At 39.8% G+C, this 23720-nt stretch overlaps 1 protein-coding gene across 5 annotated transcripts in view; it reads right to left on the reverse strand.

Moving 5' to 3' along the window:
* CDK14 (cyclin dependent kinase 14) overlaps window positions 1-23720 on the reverse strand; it is a 501539-nt gene that overhangs the window by 347715 nt on the left and 130104 nt on the right. For all 5 annotated transcript variants that reach the window (XM_073334004.1, XM_073334008.1, XM_073334007.1 and 2 more), the window contains one exon: window positions 13949-14194. In XM_073334004.1, coding sequence (XP_073190105.1) covers window positions 13949-14194 — 246 coding nt within the window. The remainder of the gene's footprint in view (window positions 1-13948; window positions 14195-23720) is intronic.

Below are 23720 nucleotides of genomic sequence, written 5' to 3' on the forward strand. Positions count from 1 at the left end.
CCAACAAGAAGGGATGCCATTTTAGATTTGGTTTTGGTGAGTAGTGAAGACCTTAGAGAAGAAATGGTTGTAGGGGACAACATTGGTTTGAGCGATCATGAGCCTATTCAGTTCAAACTAAATGGAAGGATAAACAAAAACAGATCTGCGACTAGGGTTTTTGAGTTCAAAAGGGCTAACTTTAAAAAATTAAGGAAATTAGTTAGGGAAGTGGATTGGACTGAAGAACTTGTGGATCTAAAGGCGGAGAAGGTCTGGAATTACTTAAACTCAACATTGCAGAAACTATCAGAAGCCTTCATCCCAAGAAAGCGGAAAAAAATTCATAGGCAGGAGTTGTAGACCACGCTGGATGAGCAAGCATCTCAGAGAGGTGATTAAGAAAAAGTAGAAAGCCAACAAGGAGTGGAAGATGGGAGGGATTAGCAAAGAAAGCTACCTTATTGAGGTCAAAACATGCAGGGATAAAGTGAGAAAGGCTAAAAGCCATGTAGAGTTGGACTTTGCAAAGGGAATTAAAACCAATAGTAAAAGGTTCCGTAGCCAGATAAATAAGAAAAAAATGAAGAAAGAAGAAGTGGGACCGCTAAACACTGAGGATGGAGTGGAGGTCAAGGATAATTTAGGCATGGCCCAATATCGAAACAAATACTTTGCCTCAGTCTTTAATGAGGAGCTTAGGGATAATGGTAGGATGACAAATGGAAATGAGGATATGGAGGTAGATATTACCACATCCGAGGTAAAAGCCAAACTTCAACTGCTTAATGGGACTAAATCGGGGGGCCCAGATAATCTTCATCCAAGAATATTAAAGGAATTGGCACATGAAATTGTGAGCCCATTAGCAAGAATTTTTAATGAATCTCTAAACTCAGGGGTTGTACCCTATGACTGGAGAATTGCTAACATAGTTCCTATTTGTAAGAAAGGAAAAAAAAGCGATCCGGGTAACTACAGGCCTGTTAGTTTGACATCGGTAGCATGCAAGGTCTTGGAAAAAATTTTGAAAGAGAAAGTAGTTAAGGACATTGAGATCAGTGGTAATTGGGACAAAATACAACATGGTTTTACAAAAGGTAGTTCGTGCCAAACCAACCCGATCCCCTTCTTTGAGAAGGTAACCAATTTTTTAGACAAAGGAAATGCAGTAGATCTAATTTACCTCGATTTCAGTAAGGCATTTGATACTGTTCCACATGAGGAATTATTAGCTAAATTGGAAAAGATGGGAATCAACATGAAAATTGAAAGGTGGATAAGGAATTGGTTAAAGGGAAGACTACAGGGGGTCATACTGAAAGGTGAACTGTTAGGCTGGAGGAGGTTACCAGTGGAATTCCTCAGGGATCGGTTTTGGGACCAATCTTTTTAATACTGACCTTGACAAAAAAAGTGGGAATGTGCTAATAAAGTTTGTGGAGAACACAAAGCTGGGAGGTACTGCCAATACAGAGAAGGACCGGGATATCATACAGGAAGATCTGGATGACCTTATAAACTGGAGTAATAGTAATAGGATGAAATTTAATAGTGAAAAGTTCGAGGTCATCCATTTAGGGATTAATAAAAAGAATTTTTGTTATAAGCTTGGAAGTAACAGAGGAGGAGAAGGACCTCGGAGTATTGGTTGATCACAGGATGACTATGAGCCACCAATGTGATATGGCTGTGAAAAAAGCAAATGCAGTCTTGGGATGCATCAGGTGAGGTATTTCTAGTAGAAATAAGGAGGTGTTAGTACCGTTATACAAGGCACTGGTGAGACTTCATCTGGAATAGTGTGTCTCCCATATTGTGTCTCCCATGTTTAAGAAAGATTAATTCAAACTGGAACAGGTACAGAGAAGGGCTACTAGGATGATCCGAGGAATGGAAAACCTGTCTTATGAAAGGAGACTTAAAGGGTTTAGCTTGTTTAGCCTAACCAAAAGAAGGCTGAGGGGAGATATGATTGCTCTCTATAAACATATCAGAGGGATAAATGCCAGGGAGGGAGAGGAATTATTTAAGCTCAGTACCAATGTGGACACAAGAACAATGAATATAAACTGGCCATCAGGAAGTTTAGACTTGAAATTAGACGAAGGTTTCTAACCAATCAGAGGAACAAAGTTCTGGAACAGCTTTCCAAGGGGAGCAGTGGGGGCAAAAAGACATATCTGGCTTCAAGACTAAGCTTGATAAGTTTATGGAAGGGATGATATGATGGGATAGCCTAATTTTGGCAATTAATTGATCTTTGACTCTTAGCAGTAAATAGGCCCAATGGCCTGTGATGGGATGTTAGATGGGGTGGGATCTGAGTTACTACAGAGAGTTCTTTCCTGGGTGTCTGGTTGGTGAGTCTTGCCCACATGCTCAGGGTTTAGCTGATCGCCATATTCGGGGTTGGGAAGGAATTTTCCTCCAGGGCAGATTGGCAGAGGCCCTGGGGGTTTTTTGCCTTCCTCTGCAGTGTGGGGCACTGGTCACTTGCTGGAGGATTCTCTGCACCTTGAAGTCTTTAAACCACGATTTGAGGACTTCAGTAGCTCAGACATAGGTTAGGGGTTTGTTACAGGAGTGGGTGGGTGAGATTCTGTGGCCTGTGTTGTGCAAAAGGTCAGACTAGATGATCATAATGGTCCCTTCTGACCTTAAAGTCTATGATTCTATGAGTGGCCCAGCCCAGGTCTCAATGCCACTCCCCGCTTGTCCCTCTTCAGCACCGGAGAGAGTGCCCTCTCTCAGTGTGCTGTTTCCTACACTTCTTCCTCAGTATTGGGGGTGAAGAACGGTTCCAGAAAGAGCATGGTGCCTGTGGAGCGCTTCACAGAAAAACCTAAATGCTTGGTGCCAATTCGGAGTGGCTCAGCTAAGAGACTGGTCTGAGGGCTGCCTTCATGACTAAGGCCTTCAGACAAATGTCTCTATCTTTTTGAGTGTGTGGTCTGAAGCCTCTGCAGATCTGGCACTTCTCTTTAACAAGAGTTTCCTCAAGGCACTTTAGTCAGCCAGAGTAGGGTCACTTACTAACATCAGCTTAAAGCCTGGGAACCCAGCCCCTGGGGCTAAAGTCCCTTGATGACAGGGACAACTATTCATGCTATTATATACAGTAACTTAGAACTATATACACTAACTACAATAACTATTCAATGCAAGATAAAAGAGTCCAAACCACTGGGAAAGAAGCCTTATAAAAGCAAACAGGATCATTCCAGGAAACTGTCATGGGTGATAAGAAGGAACTGAAAGGGCGTAGAGCTGGCGGTGCCCCTTATACTGGCGAACACGCATGGGGCTCCAGAAGGCCTAGGACCAGTCCTACTGATACCGCTGAGGGAAAAATCTCCAGCAACCGTACACACGGCACGCACACACCTAGTATGGAAGGACATGAGCAAGCACTCAACAAAGCAGCATTGACTTTAAGGAGGCCAAAAAGGGAAATAAAGCATTCAGACAATAGAAAAGAGCATCTAACTTCCAAGAAGAGACTGTTCTGTGTAAAAAGTCATTTTTGGTTCTTTCAAGTCGTAGTTGTGGAGGAGGAGCTCCTTGCTAATCACAGGTTTTCGAACAAAAGAAGAGTAAGGAGAGGAACTGAGAGAAGACAAAAAGGAAAATGAACCACTTATCAAGATAAAATTGGAGGACAAGTTTCTTGTATTGAAAGGGCTCCAAATCAGTTACTATACAGACACTAATAGTAATGGCACAGGCATATTTGACCCTCCAGAACAGGGGTGGCCAACCTGAGCCCGAGAAGGAGCCAAAATTTACCAATGTACATTGCCAAAGAGCCACAGTAAAATGTCAGCAGGCCCCCATCAGCTCCCCCACCCCGCACCTCCCGATCAGCTGTTTCATGGCATACAGGAGGCTCTGGGGGGAAGGGGGAGGAGCGAGGGCACTGCAGGCTCGGGGCGGGTGGGGAGCGGGGCAGGAAGGGGTGGAGTAGAGGCAGGGCCTTTGGCAGAGCCAAGGGTTGAGCAGTGAGCACCCACCGGCACATTGGAAAGCTGGCACCTGTAGCTCCAGCCCCAGAGTAGGTGCCTATACAAGGAGCCGCATATTAACTTCTGAAGAGCCGCATTTGGCTCTAGAGTCACAGGTTGGCCACCCCTGCTCCAGAAAGTTCAAAGATATGTACTGAAAAGGTTCAAAAGCAAAACAACACAGATTCTACACAGGGATGGGTGCTCTAAACTAAGGAATTCTGACTTTTGAGGCAGCTAGAAGGAAACAGGAAATACAAGGAAGAGATGACAAGATGCACTGTTTCCCAGTGATGCTGAGGGCTCACAGAGCAGCCACCTAAATTTTGGGATCGCTTAATTTGAGAAATGAATTGAAGCCATCAAACAGGAATTCAGACAGCTTTCCTTCAAGTGTCAGGATCAATGTTCCAAGCATTACACTAGCTAAAAAAATATTTTCCATATTTTTCTGTTATTTCTAGCTATGGAATCATTCCTATATTTAACAAGCATCTAGTGCAGTGAGTCAGCATGTCCCTGTGTTTGCAGATTCAATCTTTCAGGTACCAAGTGGTCAGAAAACTTTTGGTACTGTTAGGATGAAGAACTGGCCACTGGAAAATGAATTCTCATTCAAGGAGGACTGCTCATTGTTTCAAAATGGATGAGAGAACCAAGGTCTCTGAGACTAATATGGAGCAGGTGGAGACAGAAGAATCCTCACCATCTCAAACCTGCATTTGGACCTCTTTCTCCCTCTCCACTGGCAAATGATGGGACTTCAGTCTTCTTGTATTCTAAGAGGATTAGTATTTGGGTGCAAAAGCAATGACTTAATTCAGGGGACAAGGGACAACAGAGATTCCTCCTGAAGCTATATGGCTTGACAAAAATTTGACTTGTATGGGCTGCCCAGACCAAGTCTTTCTCCCATTACTTGGAGAGACTAATTAATCTGAAGAGTCACCTTATAAATCACCCAAATAGTGAAAAACATGGGTCTTCTTCCTGTTCAAAGCATACTAGTACACTCACCCTATGCTTGGAGACGGCAGAAAGCACAAATTGGAGGCCAAAAAGTAAAGCCACTCAATGACAAAGGCCCTTAATATGAAAAAAAAAAAAGTTTGATTAAATGGATTTATGACAACATGAAGTAAGTCCCCTTCAGATCAATGGAGCACAGGAATCCTATTAACAAGGGGATAGGAAAGAGTATGCCAAATGGGGGGAAATGACAGTGGAAGAAATTGGCATTTCAGGCTCATGGGAGGGAATCAGAAAACACAAATTCAAAAAAAATATGTGTGGGAGGTGGGAGAATCTTTTTTAAAAGAGTGTTGGCAGGGTCACTGTAACTAATTTCAAATGACCACTTCATTTACATACATTATAGGGTATTTAGCAGGTTTAATCTGGGATCCTGTAGAGTGACTGGGCATTATATTCACTTGTGAACACCACCTTTTAGAAATTCTCAAGAATCAGTGGATTATTTGGTAAAGACAGCTTTAATGGAAAATTACATCTAGAGCCACTTGACTATTCTTATACAAGCTGTGTGGGTTACGTTCTCATGCATTTTTCATAACTGCAAAACAGCTTGTGAATGTCACACTTTACCATCACACTCCTGAGCCTAAAGTTTTAAATAGATTTTTTTAACAGAATATTAAACTTCAAAATGAAATTATCCTCAAGGGAAAAATATTATGTTCACAGTTCCATTGTAAATTATTTAAAATCCAAAATGAAGATCCATCTGTTTTGCTATATACTAAATTCATTGTAAGGAAAAACTGAAAGTAAAGGATAAGTCAATAGATAGTCCTTTACAACAACTCAGGGTCTATTCCCTATCGTAGGAGAGAATATCTTCCAATGAGATGCTGGTAAAGCTTTCATTACCAAACCCTACACAGACTCTCGGGAGGTACACATTTGTAGAGAGAACAGTTCCTATTACATGCTAGAGTTAAATAGCTTAGGATCAAACCTGAAACAAAGCTGGCTATGAGGCAGTAAGTGACATGTAAATCTGTCCAAATCTATAAACCTCCTGTGCTCTGAGCTGACCAGTCTTGGGGACAGTTGGGCTCAGTGTATGAGGGGTACAAAGAGAATCCGGTGCCCAAACTGCAGTTGCCAATGAGCTTTCCAACCCCACCCCCACCCCCAAGTTCTCCTAGGCATATCCCCATCCATGTTCCAATAGATGTGTACAAATTCATGGCTATTAAGGTCAAGGAATACTTGCTGCTCAGCTCCTGCAAGGGAGTCGGGCAGTCTTTGTAGGGTTTTCTTTTCCTCTCCTTTCCCAAATACTGAAAGGTATGTAGGAAAATCTTTGGATCAAAAACCATACCATCTCACCATGTCTCATTTCAGAACTACCATCCAGGCCAAGTTTCACATTCAGCCAGGAAGGGATATCTCCCACACAAAACTCAGAAGCTCCCTAGCCACCACAGTTGGATACCAGGAAGGATGGACTGATGGGATGGAGAGACCACAAAGGTGCTCCACACCCACCTGAATGGGAGAAGTAGGAAAGGGTTAAAGATGCATTTAGGATCATCAGCCAAGACACAGCTGAAGGTTCCTTGCTCCAAACAGCTTGAGCCAAGCCACTGGCCCTTACTAACCACAGCTCTACATTCATGAGTTTTACATTTATTTATTTTTATAACGAAATCACATAATCAGACTGAAATATGAAATGGAAAACTGCCCACATAGAAGAGATTTCCACATTCAGAAAAAGTCTTAAACATTTTAAATACAGTACATTCTGCTTATTAGCAGCCCCTCGGTTGCCAGCAAAAAGTTGCTATTATCCAGCAATTGCTAACAAGCGGAAGTTAGGTTTGTGAGGCAGCAGTCAGGGAAAAAAGTGCTGGGACATGCCTTTCCTGGCTGCAGTCCCACAAGCCTGCCTGCGGACAGGGCAGAAGCAGTAAGAGGGGGACTGCAATTCCGATGCCAAGGCTTCCCAGAGGGAGTGAGGCTGCTGAGGGCCAATGGAGCTGCACGCTACCACTCCCTACACTCTCCAGGGGGTCATAACACATTGTTTATCCAACTTAACTTGATATGAATAAATAAAGTACTATAATTAAAATCCTTTCCATTAACAACAAGGTGACAGAAAATTTGTATTTTTTTTAATACCAAATGTATCAAAATAAGTGTTATTTAATCTGTGAACTAGGTATGCAGAGACAAGGTGATGAGGTAATACTGGACTTTTACTGGACCAACTGCTGTTGGTGAGAGAGACGAGCTTTCAAGTTTATACAGAGCTCAAGCTCTTACACATTACCTCACTCACCTTGTCTCTAATATCTTGGGATTAACATGGCTACTACACCACCGCACACAAACAGATATGCCTACAGTTTGGAAATGCATTGTAATTAATAGATCAATGACACAGACATTACAGGTTGCCCTTGTAAAGAAAAAGTGATTAGGTAAACCTAAAGAAGTCACCAGCTAGTGCAACATGAATAACACTTAAATATCTCTTTGTGCTGTCGATTACTCACAGTTAACTCATGCGATTAATTCAAAAAAATTAATCATGATTAAAAAATTAATCCCAATTAATCTCAGCTTTAATCACACTGTTAAACAATAGAAAACCAATTGCAATTTATTAAATATTTTGGATGTTTTTCTACATTTTCAAATATATTTATTTCAATTACAACACAGAATACAAAGTGTACACTACTCACTTTATATTATTTTTATTACAAATATTTGCACTCTAAAAATGATAAAAATAGTATTTTTCAACTCACCTCATACAAGTATCGTACTGCAATCTCTTTATCGTGAAAAACGCAACTTACAAATGTAGATTTTTTTTTGTTACATAACTGCACTCAAAAACAGAACAATGTAAAACTTTAGAGCCTACAAGTCTACTAAGTCCTACTTCTTGTTCAGCCAATCACTAAGACAAACAAGTTTGTTTACATTTTTGTGAGATAATGCTGCCTGCTTTTTATTTACATCACCTGAAAGTGAGAACAGACATTCACATGGCACTTTTGTAGCCGGCATTGCAAGGTATTTACATGCTAAACATTCATATGCCCCTTCATGCGTTGGCCACCATTCCAGAGGACATGCTTCCATGCTGATGACTCTAAGAAAATAAATGTGTTAATTAAATTTGTGTCTGAACTCCTTGGGGGAGAATTCTATGTCTCCTCCTCTGTTTTACCTGTATTCTGCCCTATATTTCACGTTATAGGGGTTTTGGATGATGTCCCAGTATGTTGTTCATTTTAAGAACACTTTCACTGCAGATTTGACAAAACGCAAAGAAGGTACCAATGTGAGATTTCTAAAGATAGCTACAGCACTCAACCCAAGATTTAAGAATCTGAAGTGCCTTCCAAAATCTGAGAGGGACGAGGTGTGGAGCATGCTTTCAGAAGTCTTAAAAGAGCAACACTCCTATGCAGAAACTATAGAACCTAAACCACCAAAAAAAAAATCAACCTTCTGCTGGTGGCATCTGACTCAGATGATGAAAATGAACATGTTTCGGTCTGCACTGCTTTGGATCTTATTGAGCAGAACCCAGCATCAGCATGGACACATGTCCTCTGAGATGGTGGATAAAGCACGAAGGGACATATGAATCTTCAGTACATCTGGCACGTAAATGTCTTGCAACGCCAGCTACAACAGTGCCATACAAGCAACTGTTCACACTTTAAGGTAACATTGTAAATAAGAAGCAAGCAGCATTATCGCCTGCAAACATAAACAAACTTGTTTGTCTGAGCAATTGGCTGAACAAGAAGTAGAACTGAGTGGACTTGCAGACTCTGAAATTTTATATTGTTTTATTTTTTGCAAGTAATTCTACATTTGTAAGTTCAACTTTCATGATAAATAGATTGCACTACAGTACTTGTATTAAGTGAACTGAAAAATACTATTTTTTATTTTTACAGTGCAAATATTTATAATAAAAAATAAATATAAAGTAAGTACTGCATACTTTGTATTCTGTGTTGTAACTGAAATCAATATACTTGAAAATGTGGAAAACATCCAAAAATATTTATATGAATAGTGTTCTATTATTAACAGCACGATTAATCGCACGATTAATTTTTTTAATCACTTGAGAGCCCTAATATCTATCAAGTAAATAACACCTCAGTTATTTTTTCCTATCCTACCATAAAGTCACTTGTCCGAAAAATAGCCTGGAACCCAAATTTGGCTGTCAAACAATAAAATAGGACTCAAATTTTCTTTTTAAAGCAAGATTATATAAATTAAACATTGCACTATATTGTATGTCCCCAAGACTGCTGATCTGAACTTCATTTTACAATCCTGGATGCTTCAACTGACCAGCGTGAACAATCTGAAATTGTGCCTCAGGTCCTAAGAAAGTATCAGTGAATGGCAGTTGTATTCCATACTCCGATTTGGGCAGGGGTGTGCACTGAGAATCAGCTATGTGCCTGTGCTCCAAAATACAGTACGTGAACATGACAGTCTGAATGGAGCCAAAGAAACTTAGCAGAATACCACAACTTGCCTGACAGGTCTGCCTTCTTCTGCTATTCAGTGGTGGTTATATGAAACCTGAGGCAGGAGAACTCTTATTTTCAGCATCAGGTCAGATACACCAGTCACTCACTGCAGCCAAGATTTGTATGTGTACCTCACCAGCTTGTCCAGGTTACTGGAATAATTAAAGGGACAGTACCAACTTGAAAAATCACACCTCTCTCTATGAAAATGTTGTCTCTATAGTTCCAATTAGCACCTAATATTACAATAACTGAACAATTAGAGAAAAAATAAAACCCTTCTTTTCCCTCCAATTTGTTCTTTGTGCTTAATGGTTTTCATTGTTTCTCCCATATAGTTTTTACATTATTTGTATGACACTTTCACCCAGTTGTTACAGGGGAAAGAACACCATATTTTAAAAAGCATTTGACTGTAAAACCAAAGAAATTAGCAATGGCACTCTGGGAAAGGTGCACGATCGGACTACTTTGAATTCATTTTCTGAAACAGACTACCTTCATTTCAAGTTGATAGTGTCTCTTTATGTTTGGTCCGTATTAATGTTTTGGGTTGTCCTGAGCTGTTGGGCAATGAAGTTACCTAGCTGGCTACACGCATAATTTTAACATGCAGATTTGTCATGTCCAAAGGAGTAGCAGAAAATTAGAATTCCTGATGCCTGTCTGAATTATCTGTGTTTATCAAAGAGCATCAATCTCTTCCACTAGGAATTTTATTCAACAACAAGATTCAGTTTCTTTCCCAATAAATAATTCTGTAACTGCATGCAGGGACCTCTAATCTAGGTAACAGTATGTCTACACAGGATCTGCAGTGTGCTTCCCAGAACACAAAAGCAAGCTCCCAGCTACTGTGTATAAATACTCAACATTTGAAGAATTAACCAAAATACTAGGTCATAGTTTTACATAATGAGTTCACATCTGTCAGATGATTTTAAAGTCTAAACATGTAAGCAAACAAAAAACAATTCATGCAACAACTTCTCACTTTATGCTACAGAACTAATTAACAACCTAGAACTTCTATACAGCTATGGAGAGGTGCAACATTAATTTAAATGATGCAAGTTGCTTAACAGCAAATCATTTCATTTCTGAATGGCAGAAACTTTGCCCAGGAACATACAATCCCAGATTTCACAAAATCCTCTGTGTACTATCTCTCAACAACAATAACAGAAGTTGCAGTGTGTACATTGAGAATATCCCACCTGCTGAGCAATTATTCTCCATTTGCTCTTCACCCAGCAACACAAAGCTGCCCTACAGCTGTTTCAGCTATTGCGACTGATTGAACTAGAGGCTAAAGTCCTAGAATATTCTAATGATGTCCTCTAAAGAAGTGGTGTGGTTAAACCTTGAGAATGTTTGTTATCTTTTGGGTTACCTCTATATTCTAGAATGTGAACTGATAGGAGACTGGAATTAAATGATCAGAGAATGACACACAGTTGTTTTGATGAGTGCTACAGAAGTGAAGGCATAGGCAGGCTTTAAGCTATGGTAGGAAAGAGGCAAAATGACAATTTTTGCCTAATGCAAAATAATTTGACATGCATTTTCAAAATACTAACCAGGGCAGAAAGTGGAAATTTTATTAAACAAAAGATGAAGATATTACTCATCTATTAAAGAATCCGTACATAAATGGAGGCTTACCAAAAAAGAGAGAGATAACTAGAACTGAAACAAAATTATAGCGATTATGACCTAGAGGGCATAACAAACTTGGCAGTGTGCTTCTCATAACTGAAATGCCAACTCAGATGGGTGTAATCTATATGCCAGAAGTATTTACAGACCCAGCAAGGTATAATTTGACAATGAGGAATCTGGTAGTGATTCTTTGACTAAAAATACAAGGAATAAGTAGTAGAGGAAATGATGATGGGTATCTGCGACAGAACACGAAGCCTAGAAGAAAACAAGACCAAAAAACCTGTATCAACTCATGTTACTCAAAACCACAGCCTGTCATCTCCTAGGGAATCTAACCATGCAGACATGCATTGGGCAACAAGACAGCCAAACACGCATCAGAATTTTCCCAAATTACATATAAGTTGAGTGGACGCAAACCAGAGGAGAAACTATCCTGGATCTACTGAGAGGTGGGAAATATTTGAGAATTCAGCTCAGCCTCCCTTTTTACCACCTCCCACCACCACCACCCTTTCTTGCCCCAGAGAGAGACAGACAGACACACTCAAAAGGCGGCATAGCAGTGTCTGGCTAGCTGGGTTGGAGTTTGCTGGGGATTTCCCTGTGTGGATGCCAGTGGCTCCTTTCCCACTTTCAATCAAGGCTGTTCCTCCAGCTCAAGGAATCCTCTTACTGGCCAGGAGGGAGGGAAGTGTGCATGCCCTCTCTCCTTGGGCTGAGCTGGGGGTGGATCAAAGGGGCCATTCAGTCTCTCTTGCTACTGCAACAAAATTTTCCTTTCATCCTACCTGTGCAGTGGAGGAGGGGCAGGGCTTAGGGAAAGCAATCAGTCCATAACCTTGGGATGTTTTGTTGGCATTTAATTACTGAATGTATGATTTACCATTGCACTCTCCCTCTGGGGGTGCAAGATGCCCTTTCTCGGGGTGCGAGACATGCCAGATTTTTTTAGAAGATAAATCATCGAAAACACAAATTAAGCACAGGCAGGTAAGTACAACTACTTTGTTTAATCAAGCCTATGTATTTATTAACATTATACTTTTTTTAAAAATTACTGTAATATACAAACAAAAAATATATCTAGGTTTAAAGAACTGACCTACTTCAATGATTTTTTTTATAAGTGGTGCGAGAACAGATTTTTATTTTGATAAGGGATGCGAGAACATATTTTGAGAACCAAAGGGGTGCAGGCTGCCGTAAATGTTAAGAACCACTGGGCTAGACAGCATATCCGCTTTGGTAGCCATTTTGACCTTGGGGTTTGCCAGTCAGGACCAAATGTGGCTCGAGTCTAAGCAGAGTGCTACAGTTACCCATTCCACAAAGACTATGTACACTCCCCTCCATTCACATTCTTGTTTATTAAAGTTGCAGCCATTGTAATAAACTATTTTTATCTTGTGAGTCTCTTTTTCGGAATTCCATAGGCAAGAACAAGAGAAGTGACCAAAAGCTATATGGAAGCAGTACAATAAGAAATTGGTTCGTAGATGCAGCATGTAAGGGTATTTGAGTTAAGAAAAGAGGATTGTGGAAATGAAGAAATCAAGTATCTGATCCTAAAAATCCTTACACACATACTTAACTTTATTCTAGGGCTGTCAAGAGATTAAAAAATTAATCTGCGATTAATCGCATTGTTAAACAATAATAGAATACCATTTATTTAAATATTTTGGCTAAACATAGCTAAAGATAGTTCCTTTTAAAATATAACCTTTCCTACAAAGTACAGTCCCCTAAGGGCATGACATCTTATCTGTTAAATTCACATGGGTTAAACAAAGCTCAGCTCTAGAAAAGAGAATTTTGACATTTCTTCATAGAAACAGAATTTTCTCAAAATTCTGCCTGATCCAGAAAAGACAGCAGAAAAGAATCAATCTTTTAAATCACTTTCATGCCAACTAACTTTTGAAGTGTTCTTTGCATTCTCCTTGAATCTGTAATCTTTCTCTCAAAGGTCACACTATTATGGATTTATCCTATTACAGTAAAAAGAAGATACAATTTTTCAATAATTTGTTAAGGTCTCTTGTGGGACATCTGTCTGGGCACTATTCATAAAAGACATGACATTTTATTTATCAACCTACTTTCAAAATATTACATCACATAAGGAAAACAAACATGATACTGCATTGATCAAATTCCTTTCATTTTTCTCCACATGCAGCATGGTTCTATCAGAAAACAGTAACCTTATTTTCACTTATATATTCCATTTAAAATACGAAGATTTTAAAAGGTACACAAAAAAGTCAAAATTGGCCCAAGATTCAGATTTAATAGAAATATACTTTTATAAAACCTAAGACCAAAATAAATGTGACTACATTGTTTGGGGGGTTTTGTGTTTGACTGACTTTCCAGGGAAAACAACTTTTCTTTGGAAATAAACATTCCCCTGCAAAGTTAGCAATCCAAATACTTCAGCATTGTACTTGAGGATGAGACCCTAAAACTGAAATTGATTAGACACTGTCCATAAACAGTCCATAAACAGGTGAAACTAGCTGCCCAAGAGCTGAGAGAATTGTCAGATTAAACACAATATTGCAGTGAAATGTAATTTAGATTTTTAGTAGCAACAGTAAAGGGATTTTTCTTTTAAATGCATTAGTTTTAATCTGAGAGGAATGCTTTAAGAAGTGTTGAATTTCATTTACAAAGGTAAGAAACATATACCGTATTTATGCATTTGGTGTAGAAACTGGTAATATAGCCAGATGCACTTACAGAGCTGGGACTAGAATGTCGCCTGACTTTAGGAGATTCTTTCCCTGCTGACGTAGTTTTGAAGTTAATGCAAGCATTGTTCTCTGAATGGACCCTCTTCACTTGACTAGTTGGTTTCTCAAATGGATCAAAACTGCTCTGTGTCCTCTGAACTCTGACTTTTTTGTCCTCGGGAATTGTGTCCAGGGGTTTGATCATTGAGTCCATTCCCTGGCAGTTCCGTGTAGACATCTTTGTGACACATATCTGAAAAAAAAAAAAATTACATGCACTGAATATAATGTATACACCTGAAATTAAAAGAGATGAAATTTCAAGTGTAACAAGAACACATTTTTTAAATACTGAAATTTTATAAAATGTGTATTTTTATACACACACCACACAATATATATATACAAACACACAGATATATACACAAATAAGTATATCAGATGTACTACTTAAAGGGTAGAGGAAAAAAAAGATAGAAAGGATAAGAAAGGAGGAAGCAACATACAGTTTGTATAATCATGTAAAATGACAAATTCAAAATAAATGTCTCAATAGAGGTCTATTTTATTTAAACTTTTGCAGGCTATTCTTTGTAACGGTGCCAGTCCACTTCATCCCACAGTCACTGGTATCTGCAACCAATATCGAATTCCATTTATTTAAAATTGGATGAGAGCGAACTTAAATAAATGATACCAGTTTACATACATACTTTTGTGCTGCACTGCAAAGATTCAATACTAGTTTATAATTATTGTATTCTTTTAAAATAATGCTTATGCAGTATTATCACCACCACCATATGCCCCAGAAAATCAAATTAGTAAATCAATACCCAAGCACTGAAACATGAGAAACCTCAGCCTGACGACACACTAAAGCACAAAGATCAGAGTTCTCATTTGTTCTTGCCACAGGGTTGAACTATATTACCTATGTTTGTGACAGGGGGCTCTGATCCTGCAAACATTTAGGCACATACGTATCTTTTACACATTCAGGTAGCACCATTGTGATTACAGATTGCCAGCTCTAGTGATTTTACTACGAGTCTTGCAAAATTTGTGGTTTTGCTTGAAGCCCAGTTCCTGTACTCATGTAATTATATGACACAGTTTTGGGGGGGGGTTTTTTGAAAGGTTAATTTTCTAACCCTTGTGGTTGCAAATAAAAGCTTGAAAATGGGATCCACTTTAAAAGCTCAAAAACCCAAAGGCACAGAAAAAGAAACCAAAACACAGTTTTGAAATATCTTGTGATTTTTAAATGTTTGGGGTTGGCAATACTGATTTAGTATCATTACAGATGTGTACAGTTAAGCAAGTGTATAAGTATTTGCAGGGCCCTTACTGATGATATTTTGAAAACTTGCTGAAGCATTACAAATTGGGTGTCACACTAGGGATCAGTTTTAGAGATGTCTTTGTGCAGGGCGCCTCCCTCACAGCTATAACTGTTACCAATGCAAACAAACATTTTCCAACAGCAAATCATTCTTCACAGTTCCCTTTATGGTTTGGTTGCTTGAAATCCAATTTACTTCGATTGTTCACTGACAGTAATACCCAGTAATGCCTTCATGCAAAAATAAAGGATACAATACAGAACAAACCAATCATACTCTTGAATATAACTACACTCCTCCATAAACACCAAGAAAACACAATGGTCCAAAGACTGCCTTCATCATTAAATATTACGTACACTGTACAGCACTATCTGAACTACCAGAGACAGGTTTAACTCTAATTAAAGGTACACGACTGATATTCCAATACAGGGATTACAAGTTTCATTTCTTACTTAAAAAGACAATCAACTAAAACTTCATCACTTTGAAAACTTGTCGCTGGTACCAAAGATTAGGAGCAGTGCCTGTTCATCCTAAGCCATACACACATTTCTGGGCAGATTTTGTCTTAATGGCTAAACTTTGGTATATCGTTACTACCACAAAGACCAAATAAACTGGTTGGTTTAGGAGTTAAGTGGGCTTCCCTTTTAAAATGCATTTCCGTTCCCCCTACCACTATGCCAGCCACAAATACACACACCACTTTAAACACTTAATATTGCTCTTTCTAGACATACACTGAAATCAGTGATGCTGGTGCACAACCCAAGATGTTTCTGACACAATAAATGCATGAGCTAAAGCTGAGGTTAAACAGCAATGTTAAATTTTGGTGCCATTAATGTTTTCCCAGTAAAATAAAATCAGTGAAGGAAAAAAATTTCTCAGCTTCCAAGATATTATGAACTAATGAATGAAAAACAAAAAACAAAACAATAAAAAGGCTTCTAAAACACACATGTCTTAATGAAATTGTTAACGATCAGCAGTCGGCCATTAAACTTAAATATTTGCAATTCAGTGTAATGATGCTGTGATTACTGCATCTGCCTTACATGGAGTTTTGTTTACATGTTATGCTGAAGAACCTACTGCCCAATTGCAGGCTCTAATATGGGTTAAGCACATATTACCTACAGAAAATACACAAAAAGAAAAGGAGGACTTGTGGCACCTTAGAGATTAACAAATTTATTTGAGCATGAGCTTTCGTGAGCTACAGCTCACTTCATCGGATGCATCCAATGAAGTGAGCTGTAGCTCACAAAAGCTTATGCTCAAATAAATGTTAGTCTCTAAGGTGCCACAAGTCCTTCTTTTCTTTTTGCAAATACAGACTAACACGGCTGCTACTCTGAAACCAGAAAATACACAGGCAGCAGATGTGCTGCCATCTATTGTGTGTAAAAGCAGTAATGGTAATAGCTTCAAATTGACAGGTTTCAGAGTAACAGCCGTGTTAGTCTGTATTCGCAAAAAGAAAAGGAGTACTTGTGGCACCTTAGAGACTAACCAATTTATTTGAGCATGAGCTTTCGTGAGCTACAGCTCACTTCATCGGATGCATACCGTGGAAACTGCAGAAGACATTATATACACACAGAGACCATGAAACAATACCTCCTCCCACCCCACTGTCCTGCTGGTAATAGCTTATCTAAAGTGATCATCAAGTTGGGCCATTTCCAGCACAAATCCAGGTTCTCTCACTCCCTCACCCCCCTCCAAAAACCACACACACAAACTCACTCTCCTGCTGGTAATAGCTTATCCAAAGCGACCACTCTCCTTACAATGTGTATGAAAATCAAGGTGGGCCATTTCCAGCACAAATCCAGGTTTTCTCACCCCCAAACCCTATACACACACAAACTCACTCTCCTGCTGGTAATAGCTTATCTAAAGTGATCATCAAGTTGGGCCATTTCCAGCACAAATCCAGGTTTTCTCACCCTCCGCCCCCCACACACACACACTATTACCAGCAGGAGAGTGAGTTTGTGTGTGTGGTTTTTGGAGGGGGGTGAGGGACTGAGAGAACCTGGATTTGTGCAGAAAATGGCCCACCTTGATCATCATACACATTGTGAAGAGAGTGGTCACTTTGGATGGGCTATTACCAGCAGGAGAGTGAGTTTGTGGGGGGGGGGGGGGCGGAGGGTGAGAAAACCTGGATTTGTGCTGGAAATGGCCCAACTTGATGATCACTTTAGATAAGCTATTACCAGCAGGAGAGTGGGGTGGGAGGAGGTATTGTTTCATGGTCTCTGTGTGTATATAATGCCTTCTGCAGTTTCCACGGCATGCATCTGATGCAGTGAGCTGTAGCTCACGAAAGCTCATGCTCAAATAAATTGGTTAGTCTCTAAGGTGCCACAAGTACTCCTTTTCTTTTAGCTTCAAATTGAATGTCTTAGAGGGCACTCCTTCACTTCTAGGACACTAGTTTGAATCTAGACTAGGTTAAAATCCACCCAAAGAGATTACCACCTGGAGGTCGATGTAAAATGCCCAAGTCACAAAATCCACCGTCAAAATTTGCTCCAAGTGGTCACCTTCTTGGAGGTTCTGCAGCTCAAGAAATGAATGGAAATGCAGATTGAACACCACTCATAGAAGTGCCCCTTTCCAGGAGCAGAAGCTGTGGGAAGATGGACAAGTCTGGACTGCTACTGCCTCTGCTCTGCCTGTACTGTGAACAAAGTACATCACTCACTAGTTCTGTCAAAAATCCATTCACAGACTCTTTAAATCTACTTCCTCAGCAAATTTAATGGCAAGAGATATATTTTCTCTTTCCTGGGCACATGGAAGTGTTATACATGCACATCAAGTGAGCATGAGCTATGGGATACTGAAATCCTCCGGAATCTGAATTAACTAAGCATTTGAGGGACCCCCAGAACTTTCTATTCGTAACTTTTCATATGCCAGAATTCTGTCATTTTCAAATGGGTGTGTTTCATCTGTTTGACCTGTTTTCCTCATGAAACTCTAAAAAGGAATGCTTTTTGACCAAACAGGTGGCTTGAACAACACTCATACATTCTTCCCCATCTATTGTCAGAAAAAGAGAATTTAGGACTAAAATCTACCCTTTGCTAAATCTGAAGTTTGAAATGTCAGCACTGAGCCATTGGTTAGTCTCTAAGGTGCCACAAGTACTCCTTTTCTTTTTGCCTATATGAGGTATGGCTTATTGTACTATTTTGGGGGTCTTTTTTCTGCACATGGAAAGAGCCTTCATTTTATCTAAGAAGTCAGCAGAGGATGCCTGGCACTGTACACACAGTACAGTGTGAGACAAACTAAAACAAAATTCAGATTTGAAAGTAGCTCTCTTTTCCTTACATAGCATAAGAAATACTTTTGTCATTTCTTCATATATATTCTTATATTTTGGCCACTCAAAAGGCTGTCAGAAATACATGCATGGCTATATAAACCTGGTTTTGGACCAAGTAATCTAACTGAGAGGTTCTGAAACAGAGGTCAGTAGACCTTTAGTGGTCTGAGACACACTTGCTGGTGGTCTGGAGCTGGCTGGCCTCTGTCTTACTTCCAGCAGTTTATTTGCATTACAGAGGAAGGATGATTTTACGGTTAAGACACTGGACTGGGTCTTAGAAGATGGGGACTCTATTTCAGCACTGTCACAGATTTCCTGTGGGATCTTGGGAGCAAGTCACACGATCTCTGTGCATCCATTTCCCATCTGTAAAACAGGAACCATAATCCTAATCGCTGCTGATGCTAAGATTGGTGGAATGGTAGATAATGAAAAGGGACAGGACAGTCACATGGATCACTTTGTAAACTGGGCCCGTTCAAACAAAATGTGTTTTAATACAGCCAAAATGCAAAGTTGTACATCTGGGAACAAAGTATGGAGGCCAGACCTGAAAAACAGGGGACTATATCTGGGAAAATAGGTGACTGAAAAAGATTGAGGGTCAAAGTGGATTAACAACTTACCATGAGCTCCCAGAGTGACCCTTGGGTAAAAAACAGCCAATGTGATTCTTGGATGTAGAAACAGGGAAATGAGTAGGAGTAGAGAGGTAATTTTACCTCTGTACATGGCATTGGTGAGATCAATTGTAGAACTGAATGTCCAGTTCTGATGTCCGTATTTTAAGAAGGATGTTGAAAAACTGGAGAAAGTGCAGAAGAAAGCCATAAAAATTATTCAAGGGCTGGAGAAAAGTCCTTACAATGAGTGATTTAAAGGGCTCAATTTGTTTAGTTTATCAAACAGAAGATTGAGAATTAACTTGATTAGTGTATGAATACCTTCACAGGGAAAAAATACTAGGTATTAGAGGGCTCTTTAAACTAGTGGAGAAAGGCATAACAAGGACCAATGGCTGGAAGCTTAAGCCAGGCAAATTCAAATTGGAAATAACTCACAAATGTTTAACAGAGCAAGTAACCACTGGAAAAACTACCAAGGGAAGTGGTGCATTCTCCAGTGCTTGATGTCTTCAGAACAGGATTGGATGCCTTTCTGGAAGAAATGCTTTAGTCAGCCACAAGCTATTGGACTGAATACTGGGTAACTGGGTGAAATGTAATGGCATGTGTTATGCAGCTAGATGATCTAGTAGCTAGATGATCTAGTAGTCCCTTCTGGTCTTCAGCTCTATGAATATATGAATACAGTGCAATGGGGCCTTAATCTCAGTTGGTAATTCTAGGTGCTACCATAATACAAAACGACCACCACATTAAAAACAACTTAAAATCCACACACTTCTCTATTACTGCTTTTTCATATAAGCATTTGCTATAGTTCACACTCAAAAACAGCTCCAATTATTTGGTGTAGCAGAATCGGTGCTGATTCTTCAGTATGGGCAAAAGGTGTTTTAAGCCCCAATTTGCCCTTCTATGCCTTAGAAGTTAGCTCTGGTGCAGCTACACTAATTGCTGGCTACCAGTTGCTGAGTTAGGGCTTTTCTAAGTGTACACAAGACCACAGGAACATTTCGTAAGTGCAAATGGGAGAAAGTTGTTCACAAGACAGCCTGTGTATTAAATGTGGCCCTCACTATGAAAAAGTTTCAGAAACTTTGATCTAACAAACAATATCATGGTTAAGGCATTAAACTATTGAAACAATCAGCACTCAGACTAATGTAGTAGCAGAATGGTCATTTTTCTTCATTTTACTTATTGCTTGTATTTAAAGGGTAATGTCCACTTTTAAAAGTGATTTTTCTATTCAGTAGCCTTTACCAAGGCTAGGGCAAGTGCTCACCCTAGGTGACGGGCTTGGCTTCCTTCACCTCTCTCACTTTCTCATCCCTTCACTGAATCACACTTATACTGAATCTTTGTGTGGCAGTGTCCCTGTCTGCTAACGATGGCTCCTCTAGCAAGTCCCACTGGGCATGGCCCCTGCTGGAGACTTCCTTTCAGGAGATGTAACCAGTAGCTGATTAAACTGATTCAAAACAGCGCTCTCAAAGCCTTTTTATTGCTTATTCATCCAAAAGGTAAATAAGTAGAGAAAAGGGTTGGCATGCCTCAGCCTAGGACTTCCCCCTGCTTTCATATCTCTGTGAGAGATTTGTGTTGAAGAGAACAAAAAGAGAAAGAAAAGAGGGGCGGATTAAAGGAACGTGTCTGCTACCTGAAATCCTTAGCAAAGGAATCTTGCTCCAGCACCTGTCTGCATGGTGCACTTTTCTTTACTTTTGAGACAAGTGGAGATGAGTAGATTTCTGTAGTGAACTGAAACATTTAACAAACTAATCTCAACATTAATTTAGCTACTTCACACTTTATTTTAAATTTATGAACTGAATGTGTTATTTTTCCAATAAAATTAAAGAATTATTACACTCAAAGCCAGACAGTAAGAAAAAAGTGCTTAAAATTGAACAATTTCATTGAATGCCTGCCAGATTTTAGAGTTATAGAAACTAACATTATTCCCTATGATTTTCACACCTGCTGATCCACATTTCAGAACCATATAGTACTGAATACTCAGGTGTAACAAAGCAGTACCCAGCAGACTCGAGGTGGGAACAGGGGACCCCAAAAGTGGCTTTCCAGCCCTCTTTTGTCCCACTCCTCCAATCCCAGGAACAATTGGGTGATGGCCCCAGCACAAGTTATAGGAGACTCAGAACTGTTCGAATTGGAAATACGGCAGCTGTTACAAATCTGCAAGTTTGCTCTTATATCCACAAAGACCTCTGGAGCACAATCCACTCTGGTCACACCTCCTCACATACCAGTGCATGGGACATACCAGAACTATGACATTGGTGTGGAGCCAGCTTTCCACCCTTTTGGGATTACCCCATGTTGAAATACTGCAAATGGCAGTAAGGGCTCAATTCTTCAATTTGCTGAGCCCTCTAGATGCACTTCAGCAAAGCGCTTAGGCATGTGCTTAATTTTCAGCATGTGAAAAACCCAATTAAAGTCAATGGAACCATGTATGAGCTTAAAAATAAGCTTGTGCTTAAGTGCTCAGCACCTTACAGGATGAGTGCTTAGTAGGAATGAGGATTCAGCCTATAATGTTCAGTCAACAACTAGCTCCATATCTGGGACTACTTTTTTTTAAGTATTCTATTACCCTTGAAATCCATGCATTCAACTAATATTCATTATGGTCCTGAATGTCCCCTTGATACTTTGCCTGTCTATCTAGGTACTTGGTAAAGGAGATAAATTCCATTGTTACAAGACAGGTTTCAGAGTGGTAGCCGTGTTAGTCTGTATCAGCAAAGACAACGAGGAGTCCATGTGGCACCTTAGAGACTAACAAATTTATCTGGGCATAAGCTTTCATGGGCTAAAACCCACTTCATCAGATTCATGGAGTGAAAAATACAGTAAGCAGTATATATATACAGCACATGAAAAGATGGGAGTTGTCTTACCAAGTGGGGGGGTCAATGTTAATGAGGCCAATTCAATTAAGGTGGAAGTGGCCTATTCTCAACAGTTGACGAGAAGGGATGAATACCAAGAGAGGAAAAATTACTTTTGTAGTGCTAAAGAGGCAAATGCAATCAAGGTGGACATGGGCTATTTCCAACAGTTGACAAGAATGTGTGCGTATCAGCAGAGGGAAAATTACTACAAAAAGTAATCAAGACAATCTATTTGTATGGGAATTTCAAAGAGATGTACAAGACCAGCAATCATTAACCCATTTATCTGTAGTAACAGATCAAGGGAGATGCTAAGTGTATTTGTCTGTGTTTACCTATATCCTGTTAGAAGTTTAACATGTAACCAGATTAGCTTGTAGATGCTAATGTCCTTTCAGGTCTTAATTGTTTTCTATTATGCATGCAGATGGTTCAGTTAACCTTAAGATCAAAGATGTAAGATACTGTGGGAAACTAATATTATCTATATTCGCAAAAAGAAAAGGAGTACTAGTGGCACCTTAGAGACTAACTAATTTATTTGAGCATGAAACCTGTCATTATCTATATTGTCTTCCATTTAATTATCTATGCTAAAATAAGTACTGGCTAATTACGTTATGTGAATAAATGACCTCTCAGGTCTGCTTAAATTTCGACAGGGAAGGGCTAAGCAATAAGAGTGAATTCTCATGGAAGAATCTGAACAGATTCTATACCTGAACTGCCTATTGGACTCTAACCTTTTAAATTGGTTCCAGAAAGATTTAAATCAGCAGCCTTACCATCTCTATGAAACTTGTACGGGGAGACTTTGGAAAACCAGTAAAGTGCCTGAAACCACTATGGCTTATTGCTAAAAGCAGCCAAGTCAGCAGGCTGTAAATTAGCCAAATCAGCAGGCTTAGTTTAACCAAGGCAGGAGGGGAAGGGGGTTTTTGGGTACCACAGAAAGGGCAGCTTGACCCCGCATCCTTCCTGATAAGAATTGTGTTGAAGTTGCTGATACATGCATCTTAGAAGAGCAGGATGTGCCCCAGGAATGTCTATCAGGACCTCAAGGCTGCAAACCCACCCCTGGTTAGATCGATAATCAGAAGGAGCCTCTTGCTTGCCCATTGGAAATGGTTGCTTAACAAGTTTTCTTTAAGGGACATGTCATTCTATTACTAATGTATAAATAAGGGGGGAAAGTTTGAGGTGGGAGGACTCTTCAGGACTGGACTCTCCCTCTGGATGCATCTTGTGTTCCCCACTAACAGACGGGCTGCTGTTGTGCCACTCGAGAGCCTCGCTCAGCTTTGGTAATTATCAAGGGTTGAGGGTGCTTTACTAACCTGTTGCAGACATGTATATTAGTGCTTGAGACTAAAAGTTTGGCTTTAAGTGAAAGCACTCGTGTTGTCCTGTTTGTAGCAGCCATCTATCGGTCTCCCGATTTATTTCCTGACACCACCTCGCACAGAGTAAAAGTTACCAAGAGCTTTGGGTTGAAAGAATCCTGGGTAACAAAACTGACCTCGGTACT

The sequence above is a fragment of the Lepidochelys kempii genome, chromosome 2 (genome assembly GCF_965140265.1).
Source record: "Lepidochelys kempii isolate rLepKem1 chromosome 2, rLepKem1.hap2, whole genome shotgun sequence".
NCBI lineage: Eukaryota > Metazoa > Chordata > Testudines > Cheloniidae > Lepidochelys > Lepidochelys kempii.